We start from the raw sequence: 12923 nt of genomic DNA on the forward strand, positions 1-12923 counted from the left end.
TCTCTTTCTTGCCTTGCAAATAAATTAAAAATATGTATTTATGTGAGAGAGAGTGGTACAACAGAGCCTTTTGCTGCTGCAAACAAGACTCTACGAATATGTGCCTCTCTGCTCTGGTTTTATGTGGGTAATGGAGAATCAAACACAGCAATCAGGCATTACAAGCAAGTGCTTAAAACTGTTGAACCACCACTCCAGCCCCAATAAAGATACTTTTAAAAAAGTTAATGAGATAATTTGGCCTTTTAAAAATCTTATACAAGGGCTGGAGAGATGGCTTAGCTGTTAAGTGCCCAGTTCGAGGTTCGATTCCCCAAGACCCATGTTAGCCAGATGCACAAGGGGGTGCATGTGTCCGGAGTTCATTTGCAGTGGCTAAAGGCTCTGGTGCGTCCATTCTCTCTCTGTTACTCTCAAATAAGTAAATAAAAATAAACAATAAACAAATCTTATACAGGTGGATGTCAGCAATCCTATACCCACTACTTTCATTTTTTCTTTTTCTTTTTTAGTTTTTAGAGAGAGGGAGAGGGAGAGATAATTGGTGCACCAGGGTCTCAGCCACTGAAATTGAATCTAGGTGCTTGTGCCACCTAGTGGCTATATGCGACCTTGCACTTCTTCACTTTGGTGTGTCTGGCTTACATGGGCTCTGGAGAATTGAACAATGGGTCCTTAGGCTTTGCAGGCAAGTGCCTTAACTGCTAAGCCATTTCTCCAGCCCCCTACTTATATTATAAATGTACTAGAAAAGTAATTATTTAAAAAAAATATTTGTGTGTGTGTGTATGAGAGAGAGAGAGAGAGAGATTGAGAATGGGCATGCCAGGGCCTCCAGCTGCTGCAGCTGAACTCCAGATGCATCCACCCCTCCCTGTTGTGCATCTGGCTTACATGGGTCCTGGGGGATTGAGCTGAGGTCCTTTGACTTTGTAGGCAAACACTTTAACTGCTAAGCCATCTATCTCTCCAGCCCCAAGAAAAGTAATTCTTATCGATAATGTTTAAGGAGTTAATGTAAACAATTTCACATGATAGCTGTATTGCTTATGTCAACAAAAATTTGGAAACTATCAATATTGATTAACTGGATTTTAGTACTTGTGATTTACAATGGATTTCTTTTCAGTAAAAGATGAATGAACCTTAGCTATACTTTTTAAAGCATTAGATAAATTTTAAAAGTTAAATAATTAGTTTCAGAAATATAGTATGATTTAGTTGGGTGTAGTGGTGCACACTTTTAATCCCAGCACTCGGGAGGCAGAGGTAGGAGAATCTAGAATGAGAGTTCAAGGCCACCCTGAGACATAGAATTCCAGGTCAGCCTGAGCTAGAGTGAGACCCTACCTTGGAAAAAAAAAAAAAAGAAATAGTATGATTTGTGATGGAATCATGTTCTGTAGAAATCTAATAAAACCACAAATACAGTTACATTCATACGGAGTAAACATCTGTTGTATCCCCCACACTCATTGATTAACCTCCTGAACTAGGCAGACTTAGCATATACTGTACTCATGCCCACAAAGCAAAAATCAGGGAAGTGGGAAAAAGCCTAGTAGTTCTTGAGGTCATTGGTCAGTGGAGTCAGTCATATAGTGTACCCGTAATTCCCAGCAGTGAGTAGTGATGACACATGTGAAATGTTTTCTGCTACAGAAGTTTTAGGCACCTCAAGACCTAGGTTTGATTGTGTATGTGTGTTTTTGTATATATACACGTATGTGCTGTGGTGTGCATTTGGAGGTCTAAGGACAACTTCTGGTGTTGGCCCTCACCTTTGGTTTTGCTTGAGCCAGTCTTTGTTCATCTCTGCACACAAACTTCAGGTCATTCTATCTTTGCTTCCCTTTTTGCCACAGGTGCATTGATATGACAGATGCCTGCCATAGCATTCTGCTTTGACATGAGTTGTGAGGCTGCTCATGCCTGTGGGCAAGCGCTTTATCCACTGAGCCATCTCCCTAGTCCTAGGAATAATTTTCACTGAAAGCTGCTTACACAGGCTGCCTCTGCCTTGGCTTCAAAGTGAAGTCAGGTGTTGAGTTTAGGCCCAGTTAACCAATCTTACCAGTTGTTGAAATGATGAGAACTTGCTGAATTTCATGTTCTAGATGCCAGTCAAGAGCCAACCTTGTAAATAGACTTTTAAAAATATAGTAGTTAGGCTTTAGTCTTTTCACAGAACATTGTTTATAATTAACATCTATAACATACTCCAAGTAATCTAAATAATAATGTTTCTATTGTTAAAAATAAATATATTGAACATACTAACATAAATTAATGCTCCTATAGTGTTTAAGACTAATAAATTACTTTCATGATACATGTGAAAGGGAATGATAAGCCATTTAGAAAAATGGTTATCTGGAGGTGGCAAATAGGCAATGATGAGTACTCCATTTCTTAATCTACATTATGTTAAACCAAAACATTTTTTGAGATTCATAACTTAGGTGCATTTTATAAAAAATTTATTTTATTTTTTTATTTATTTGAGAGCAACAGAGAGAGAAAGATAAAGAGAGAGAGAATGGGTGCACCAGGGCCTCCAGCCACTGCAAACAAACTCTAGATGCCAGTGCCCCCTTGTACATCTGGCTAACGTGGGTCCTGGGGAATCAAGCCTCGAACTGGGGCCCTTAGACTTCACAGGCAAACGCTTAACCACAAAGCCATCTCTCAGCCCCACTTAGATATATTTTTAATATATTTAGTATTGCATAGTGTAAAGCTTTGCTTTTTTTTTAATAAAAAGGGAAATTTGGCTAAGTACTATTTTTTTCAAGATGGGAAGTTTTCATCTATTTTTATCATTACTTAGTAGGAATGACTTTGAAATGGCCTTGACCACTGCATTGTAATAGTAATAGTAATAGCAATAGCAATAGCAATAGTAATAGTAATAGTAATGCCTTCTTTATCTGCAAAGAATGAAGAGAGCAGTTTCTTCCATGGAAAAATCATGAAAGAGAGGAGAAGCATATGACTGCATTACCATTGTTATTAGATTATAACTTGTTAGCTAGCTCTTAACGGGAGATGTTGTTTGGCATAAGTAAGGATGGCAAGAAGGAAGAGAAAGACAAGAAACATAAGAGAGAACTTTAGAATAAATTCCTGGGTATATTGGGGAGTTGGGAGAAGTTTTGAGTTATGATTTGCAGAAAAGGACCTAAGTTTCTACCTTGGTCACCATCAGAAGTGAACAATAAGCTCATCAGCTTATCAATATAGTTGTAGCTCTTCTATAGAAAGGAAGCTCCCTAGCATGTGAGAGCATGATTTGAATCTCAGGTGTCAGAAATGAAGGCCAACTTTCCAGGCACCAGGAAGATTTAACACAATCACAGCACTGACATTTGTGTTTCAAGTAATGTGATAATTGAACAACCTTATGAGTGTTTGTTACATTCTATGCACTGTACCTGTGTTGACTTAGTCTTCATTCCCCTATCAGAGCACATCCTGATTTTACAGAGGGTGGTCAAATAAATTGATTCCTGTATTCTTCTCTACCAGTCTAGGCTACTTGTGTAGCGGCTGTAGATAGTCCTTACTCAGTACTACTAGTTCCAGTTTCTATGTGGTTTCCACAGTATGGCGTAGGGTATATATATGAATTAATTTTTACTCTTAACTGAAGCCTTTATCTTTGTTTTACCTACGTTAATGGAGACTTGATGGGTATTTATATTGCTCAGAGTAGCAGAGCTGGTTTGAATTCAGTTAAAAATTTTATTATTACATTCTCTAAAAATTTTTTAAATAAATTAAGTGATAGGCATTCCTCTTTGCTTCTATTGTACTGGTGGAAATGGGTTGGCAAGTGTGTAGTATTGTATATGATGATGGAGATGCCATGTAGAGCTGGACTGACTGCGTTCATAAGCTGGCTGTGGAAGCTGGTTGTAGGTTAGTTAACTTTGCTACAGCTGTTTCAAAAACCCTATAGAATAAATAAAGTAGTAAAGGGATTAAGCTGATGCGGGCAACTTGGTGAATAGGCATTACATTATTGTTTGCCTTTTAAGAATAATGACTAAATAATAAAGGTGTTTGAGGAATGGCATGTATAAAAAGTAAAGGTGTTTCAAAGACAGTAACCTTACGCAAGGTAATGCAGGCAAAAGTTAAACTGTTAAAAAAAATTCTGTCATTAAAAAAAATTATATATTTTCTGGTTTTTTGAGGTATGGTCTCACTCTGGTCCAGGCTGACCTGGAATTAACTATGTAGTCTCAGGGTGGCCTTGAATTCACAGCGATCCTCCTTCCTTGCCTCCTGAGTGCTGGGATTAAAGGCATGTGCCACTATACCTGGCTTAATTTTTATTTATTTGAGACAGGGAGAGACAGAATGGGCAAGCCAGGCTGCTGCAAACAAACTTCAGGTGCGTGTGCCACATTGTGCATCTGGCTGTACATGGGTCCTGGGGAGTCGAACCCAGGTCCTTTGGCTTTGCAGGCAAGTGCCTTAACTGCTAAGCCATCTCTCCAGCCCCTATTCTGTCATTTTTTAATACTATAGTTGTAGCCCAGTTTTGACTTCTGTGACAGGTATGTCAGACCAATTAAGTTCTGTGCATAATGAAGATAGAATGATGGTCAGATCTGTGCCACTAGATGGTGTACTTTTCAAGTTCTAGTAATTAAATTTTTTATAAGTAGAGTTGAACAGTTTTTGTGTCAGATTCATGTAGTGTTCAATGTTGATGGTTTTTAAGCTTTGTGTGGTGCATAAGACACTGTACAAAGCTGCATTCCTGAGTGGGATGAAAGTACTTATTTCTAAATAGTCACCATGTGATAGTTTTGGACTTGCTGTTTATTTCAAGTAATATTTATGGGGGGCAAACCTTGTAGGGCTAGCTGCTAATTAAGCTGCTCACAATAAATGGCATGCATTTTCTTTGTTAAGACTTTTCCATTTGCTTTTGGAAGATTTTCTCATATTCTTTGAGTTTAGGCATATACCACTCTTTAAAATGCTTTATTTATTTGTTTTTTTGATAGAGGAGGAGGAAGGGGGAGAGAGAGAGAGAGAAAATGAATATATGGATGCACCAGGGCCTCCAGCCACTGCAAACAAACTCCAGACGCATGTGCCTCCTTGAACATATGGCTAACGTGGGTCCTGTGCGCCCCCACACCCGGCGACATTTTGAGTTTTTTAAGTTAATCTCATTATGAAGTTTTTCTTACAAACCTGAGTCCTTTGGCTTTGCAGGCAGATGCCTTAAGCACTAAGCCATTCTACCAGCCCCGTATACCAGTCTTTATTGTGATGTACTAACAGAATATTTTGATGTAGCACCAGAATTTCTGTTTTAGAGAAAGAAACAAGTGCCACATAGTAAAAGTTGAATAAGAAGTGTTCTGCTAAGAAGATACAAAGTATAGGCAGAAAGAATTAACATAGTTCAAACAAAATTGTTTTGACTGGTGTAGCTGTAGGGTGTGACCTATATTAGTTCTAATTTTCAAATAATATTTTAGTACGATTGTTTATTAGTTTAGCCAGTGGCAATGTAAGGTTCTGTGTGGTTGTGTGTCCTTGGGCAACTAATACTTTTTTACCTCTCTTGCTCACTTCCTTCATATCAAAGAGAAGCTAATGGAGCCCAACCATACTTGTTGAGAGGACAAAGAATATGGGTAGCTTATTTCAATGCCTACGTGAATTTATATAATAAATTGTAGTCTTTCCCTTTCCTGATCAGGGTAGGATTTTACTATGAACTTCTATAATACATTGGTGGCTTTTTAGAGGACCTATTTATATAAAGCCCTTTGTGTCTATACAGATTACCTGGTTGTAATTTGTGTAGATACTTACTAGCTCAGGCTGGCTTCAAAGTCAAGATCTATCTGCCTGAGCCTCCTGGATGCTGAGTGCTAAGATAAAAGGCTTTGTGCCACTGTGCCTGGACATTCACAGCTTCTGACTGCCTTTTGTAGCTTTTGGCCTTCAGCGGTATGTAGTCCTTAGGCGTTGGTAATATTATTACCACTTCTGTTTAATCATAGATAAGACTCTGCTAGGCCAAGAAATAATTAGTTAGGGCTGGGGAGATGGCTCAGCAGTTAAGAGGTACTTGCTTGGAAAGACTGGACTGGGTTCAATTCCCCATACCCAAGTAAAACAAGATGCACAAAGTGGTGCATGTATCTGGAGTTAATTTGCAGCAGTAAGAGGCCCTGCCATGCCCAACACACACATAAGTAAACATATTCTTTTAAAAAGTGAATAGAGGGCTAGAGAGATGGCTTAGGGTTTTAGGCTCTTTCTTGCAAAGTCTGCAACCCAGATTCAATTCCCCAGTACCCACGTACAGCCAGATGAACGAAGTGGCACATGCATCTGGATTTTGTTTACAGTGGCTAGCAGCCCTGGTGGGCCCATTCTCTCTTTCTCTCTTCTTGCAAATAAAAAAAGAAAGTGAAACTAATGTAAGTATAGATTGGTTCTGAGAGGAGTTATTTTCTGTGAACAAAACACACTGTTTTTAACATTCATTTGGGACATTTGAGGTTTTTTTTTTTTTTTCCCGAGGTAGGGTCTCACTCTAGCTCAGGCTGACCTGGAATTCACTATGGAGTTTCAGGGTGGCCACAAACTCACGGCGATCCTCCTACCTCTGCCTCCTGAGTGCTGGGATTAAAGGCATGCGCCACCACGCCCGGTGACATTTGAGTTTTTTAAGTTAATCTCATTATGAAGTTTTTCTTACAAATAGGTATCAGTGGCACCAATTGTTAATGTTCTGATGTTAGGAAAGATCTATTGACATTTCCAATCATATGTTTTTAAAATTTGTTTTTTTAAAATTATATAATCCAAATACAATGAAAAATCTCTTCTAAACATTTTCTAGCTATGACTTCACACCTATGGACTCTTCTGCAGTTTATGTGTTAAGCAGTATGGCTCGTCAGCGTCGTGCATCTTTGTCTTGTGGAGGACCTGGTGGACGAGACTTCGCAGGATCTGGATTCAGTAAAAACTGTGGCTCACCTGGCTCATCACAGCTCTCTGCCAACTCTTTGTATGCTAAAGCTGTCAAAAACCACAGCTCAGGGACTGTGAGTGCCACTTCTCCTAATAAGTGCAAAAGACCAATGAATGCCTTCATGCTTTTTGCCAAAAAATACAGAGTTGAATACACTCAGATGTATCCAGGGAAAGATAACAGGTAAACAGTAATAATTCTGGTAATCATTATTAACAAGTTAGTAGTTCACAGTTCCTGGGAAATCTTCAGTAAATTGATTCTTTACATACCTTTTATTTGCTTCTTCCTATTAGATTGACTTTAAATGAATTATTGTTTAATTATTTTTGTAATACATAACCAAATGTAGGCTGCTTTAGTGTGAAGGGGCTGCCTTTTAAATAACAGTGTCATTTGCTTCTTGGAGAACACAGTTCTACCAATTGACAGTTCCATCTTTTTTAGAGAAGACTGATAACTTCCTTGTCAGATTTTGGGAGTTTTACAACTGAATCTTAATACAGATCGTGGAGGCATTAACTGTTTATAGCAAGTAGCTGCCAGCTTTGTGAAAACCTAATAGAGTTTAAGAAACAAAAGGAAGTCATTGCTGTTTTCTATAGCCTTACCTGTCACTTAATATGTTTGTGTCCCTTATGTATTAAAGCTACCTCCTTCTAGTCTTCTGAGGATCAAAATTATCATTTCCTTTATCCTTACCTGTCACAACAATGAGATAATTTAATTTCAATTCAGGTTTTAATGCCTTAAAGAGCTTAATTGTAAATACTGCCTGTATTAGAAAAGTTTTGTATCCCAAATGCTCATTGATTTCCATTACAGAATATTACAAGTACACTGAGTATGAATAGGCTTGTCCTACTATCTGGTTATTTCTTTAGAATCCAAACTGGGGAGCTGCCGAGTTGGACATTCTAAGGGCTGTTGAAATGTTTAGCTTTTGGGTCTGTAGTTTGTGTGACTTTGGACAGTTAACCCAAGTTCAGTCTTCTGTTTCTTAATTAGAAGAGTGGGTTTAAATGTAATGCTTCTAAAAACTGAGTTTTCTGTGATAGTCTCAAAGAAAATATACTTTTAGAATTTAAAGATATCTTAAGAATAACTTATTTTTAGCTCCCTACCTCTACCTGCCCTCCTTTCTCCTGACAAGATAGGAAGGGCAGGGATGCATATCTCTTTTACGTAAGTCTGGTACTTGATTATTAAACATGTACTTTACTAGATAGAAATAGGACTTCTGCCCCTGTACTATGTTTTCTTTTTCCTCAGAACATTTGTATGTTTTTAGGGATGCTTTCTGAATTTACATACTAATTCTGGGTAATTGGACTACTTATTCTAAGAGTATAAATACCATCTCTTTTTCTATTAAAAAAATCTCTGTATCAGTGTCATCTCCCCTATTGTGCATTAGTCTTTTTTTCATTGCAGTTTTATTTTAGAATTGCTTTTGGGTAATATATTGGTAATCATCTATCATCTAAGGATGTCTGATGTATCTTTTCTCAAAGGGGAAAAAGCAGAGATAATATTGAACTTGGATTTTTTTCCCCCTTTCTTTAATAACAGTGTGTCTTAATTCAATGAATGAAAGAAACTCACATTTGGGAACATAATGTTGAATCAGAAAGATACAGAGATATTTTAACTGGATGAAAAGGTTCACTGTAGAAGTGAAGTAGAGGCTAGGAGCATAGACCATCTAATTAAGTGCTTGCTGTGCCAGCATGAAGACCTGCGTTTGGGTCCCTAGCAGGCATGGTAGCATACACCTTTAATCTCACTGCTGGGGAGGCTACAGGAAGATCCCTGAGGCTATTCTAGCCTCATTATTGAGCTGTAGGTTCATGTGAAAGTAGCTGTCTCAAAAAAAAAAAATAAAATAAAAAGAGAAAGAGATGGTTTAGTGGTTAAGGCACTTGCCTGCAAAGCCAAAGCACCCAGGTTTGATTTCCAGTACCCTCGTAAAACCAGCTGCACAAGGTAGTGCATGTGTGTGCATTTGCAGTAGCTGTGGGCCCTGCCATGTCCATTCTCTCTATCTGCCTCTCTGTCAGATAAAAAAGTCTAAGGTGGAAGGGGAGAGAGTGAGGAAAACAACCATTGTCTACCTCACTTTAAAAAAAAAAAATTAGGGCTGGAGAGAGAGCTTAGTTGTTAAGATGCTTGCCTGCAGAACCTAAGAACACAGGTTCAATTCTCCGTGTCCCATGTAAGCCAGATGCACAAGGTGGTGCATGTGTCTGGAGTTCATCTGTATTGGCTAGAGGCCCTGGCACGCCCATTTTCTCCCTCCTTCCCACTCTGTCTCAAAAAGATATATATACATTTGAAGGGGTTGTGGCATCAGTCCAGTTCCCATTGTCCACTTCTGACCTCAACATGAACCCATGCATACCACACCTATGGAAGAAAAACAAAGTGTGTATTTCATAATTGAAAGGAGGGAATGCAGATTTTACTTGTATCATTTTGCATATTGCTTTATGCATGTTTTAAAAGAAAGTAAATTTATTTCTTGATTATTATATGGCTACCCTATTCAAAAACATTTTAACTTTGTGACTAAGTGTGTGACTATTTCCTATTGATTTAGGTAGCAGATAAGTCAACCATACATGTTTCTAACCAAAACTCTGTCAAGAGTGGGTTTCAATAAAGTAGGATAAGGAATGTGTGATCACTCGTCATGCCACTCAGCAGAGGGCTTCATGCGCTTGTTTTCTACAGCACAGGTTATCTGTCTCCGTCTTCCACAGCAGAGTTGTATTGATGTACATTGCCAAGACGTTCTTGTAAGAGTTGCCAAGACGTTCTTGTAAGAGTGTCCTGAGGTATTAAAAAGCTCTTCATAGAAGGGAAGTGATTAAATGTCTTTGTGGCCTGAATGAGGCCATTTTAATAGCTTCCAATAGCTTTGGTAGCAGAGTGACTAGTATAAGTAGGAAAATCGTTTGCAGTTTGTACAGCCATGTGTCTTACTAGTTTGACTTACTCTTAACCTTTTGGAGTTTAATTCGGTTTCCAAGCAAAACATACGATTGACTTAAGGTTTACTTAGTTTTATTACAAGAAACAGTTAATGCTACATTTTCACTTTGCTTAAATAAAAATACTTTTATCATAACCATAACTTTGGCTCTAAGCAAAAAACGAAAAAGTAGTGTTTACAACATGTTGTGAATGCTTTTGTTTTGATACTGGACTTTGCTTTTAAATCTATTAGAAGTTACTTTCTCAATTTTGTACAAATTTTATTATTTATTTGAGAGAGAGGCAGATCAAAAAAGAGAGATTGGGTGTGCCAGGGCCTCTAGCTATGCAAACAAACTCCAGATGCATGTGCCCCCTTATCCTCTGGCTTACGTGGGTACTGGGGAATTGAACATGGATCCTTAGGCTTTGCAGGCAAGCACCTTAACTGGAAAGCCATCCCTCTAGCCCCTGGACAAACTTCTGACTTTTTTTTTTGACTTTACATTTCTGCCTGAGGTAATAGCATGGATTAGTTAGTGTGAATTTTAGGTTAAGTTATTGTGTGTAACACTGTGTAAATAATTATTTTACAGAGCCATAAGTGTGATCCTTGGTGACAGGTGGAAGAAAATGAAGAATGAAGAAAGAAGGATGTATACATTAGAAGCAAAGGCTTTGGCTGAAGAACAAAAGCGTTTAAATCCAGACTGTTGGAAAAGGAAAAGAACCAATTCAGTACGTTTTAGCAAGTAATTATTGACTTATTGCTGTAAACATACTCACATGTTGGAGCAGTTGTTTATTTCTAAGTATTATTAAATTAAGTTCAGGCATAATAATATTTTCATTACATATAAGCAAAGACTGCCTTTTAAAAAATTATTTTTTATTTGAGAGCAACAGACTGACAGAGAAAGAGGCAGGTAGAGAAAGAATGGGCACCAGGGCCTCTAGCCACTGCAAACAAACTCCAGACACATGTGCCACCTTTTGCATCTGGCTAATGTGGGTCCTGGGGAATCGAGCCTTGAACCAGGGTCCTTAGGCTTCATTGGCAAGCCACTTAACTGCTAAGCTGTCTCTCCAGCCCACCTTTCTTTCTTTCTTTTTTATTTTTTTTTAAATCACTTAATAGCCATTTACTACTATAGTGCAGAAAGCAGAAATCTCAAGACAACTGAAAATAAAAAAACCTTAGAGGTTGAGGTCACAAGAAACTTGGAATATAGCATTAACTCAACTCCAGCCTTTCTTTCCTTGATAACTAACACTCATGAGGACTTAATTAAGTCATTGGCATAGAATTTCTAGAATAGGCACAGGAAGGGTGGTAAACAAGCTTATACTAATTTGCACAGAATACAAGTTTTCTTTACTAGAGTAGCATTTTTGTTACTAATTACCAACAAAATTGCACACAAAAAAGAATAGGCTCAACTTGAAATAATAAAAAAAATGAAGATATCAGTAGTTAACACTAAAGAGGGCTTGTTAAGAATGTCTCAAAGTTATTTCTGTGTTTTTATATAGTTTATACTTGTTTTTAGTGACATGGTAAAATTTTTCCAAAAATTTCTTTTGAAGTGGTAGTTGGCTGCCAGAATGTAGGTGAGCCAAATTCTAGAAGTTTTTGTAATAGGATATTATCTCTTTCTCTGTTCCATTTATGCTAGTCTCTGGTTTCCCTAAAATTTCTGGATGCTTGAGCTATTGGTTGTTAGCAAACTATTATTTGAAATAGTAAATTTATAAGCATCTTACACATTTGAGTTTTCATGTATATGATTGCTAGGTATTGATTTATAAGCATCTACTTAATTTTATTTCCACAGGGCTCTCAACAACATTAACCAAGATGCTTGTGTGCAGTCTGTATTTGCATAAGCAGTTGAGAAGATCAAAGTCTCACCATTTGTCCTGAATCTGTGTGACCATAAGATACTGATAGCTGAGTCTTGAAATGATTTAATAATGAGTGAGGATTTGCTTTCTCCATTAGAGCATTAAGTAAGCTAAAACTATCATCATTGTAAACCAAATTGCCTTATTTTCCTTCCAGACTTCATATATGTCTATCAGGTAATCTAGGCTTGAAAATTGATATCCTGTGGTGCTAAAGTACAGTAGAGAGGAGATGTGTATACATACTTGTTTTATTTTAAATTGTACGAAGGGAGTTTAAAAATATGTAACTGCTGTTTATACATAGGCTCCTTACTGCTTATTAATCTGTATTGTACACATGATATCAGGAATGAAGCAGAAGCTGGGAGTTGGCCTTTCCATGAGCAAACACCGGCCCAGCATCTGTGCCAAACACAGGCGCTCCTAGTGTGGCCAGTGCCAAGGGACTATATAACTTGGCAGGTGGATGGCGTCATTGTCCCAGCAAAAAGAGCCACCTGCTTCAGTTACCAACGGGCATGCTGAGTGTGTGCCCTAGGTGGCAGCACTCCTCCATGATTTCCAGTGGAGACCAAGCTTGGCCAACGTAAAGTTAGTTAATAGCATTGAGATAGTGACTGTAATGGTGCTATTAACAGTTTGACACCATTGTATTTTTTAACTTTGTGTTCTATTATCTCCTCAGCCACATATCTTAAATATATCTTGTCATCATATCTTTATGGTGGGGGCAGACTTTGCACTTATTTTAGTGCAACACTTGCACTTTACTTTTCCTACAACTGTCTAAAATTAGAGCAAATACATTGGCAATGCAGCTGCTTTTGCTCTGAGCTACAATCATGGCTTTTCATGTTACTTACCAAGTGGTATTTCTGGTTAGGAATCACAGCTGTAAAATTGATTTCAGTTCATTACACTTCATGATGATGCCCCTCAATTTTGCACACTATATTCTTGTATATTATTTCAAATAAAATGGAAAAAAAGTTTATCTCTGATTTCTGATTGACCTTGACTA

At 37.8% G+C, this 12923-nt stretch overlaps 1 protein-coding gene across 3 annotated transcripts in view; it reads left to right on the forward strand.

Moving 5' to 3' along the window:
* The window catches only part of Hbp1 (HMG-box transcription factor 1), a 38207-nt gene extending 25304 nt beyond the window's left edge, over nt 1-12903 (forward strand). For all 3 annotated transcript variants that reach the window (XM_045135741.1, XM_004652878.2, XM_045135740.1), the window contains 3 exons: nt 6884-7201; nt 10591-10732; nt 11830-12903. In XM_045135741.1, coding sequence (XP_044991676.1) covers nt 6884-7201; nt 10591-10732; nt 11830-11847 — 478 coding nt within the window. In that variant the 3' untranslated portion in view covers nt 11848-12903. The remainder of the gene's footprint in view (nt 1-6883; nt 7202-10590; nt 10733-11829) is intronic.
* Nucleotides 12904-12923: the final 20 nt, after the last annotated feature.

The sequence above is a fragment of the Jaculus jaculus genome, chromosome 16, assembly GCF_020740685.1.
Source record: "Jaculus jaculus isolate mJacJac1 chromosome 16, mJacJac1.mat.Y.cur, whole genome shotgun sequence".
NCBI classification, from domain to species: domain Eukaryota; kingdom Metazoa; phylum Chordata; class Mammalia; order Rodentia; family Dipodidae; genus Jaculus; species Jaculus jaculus.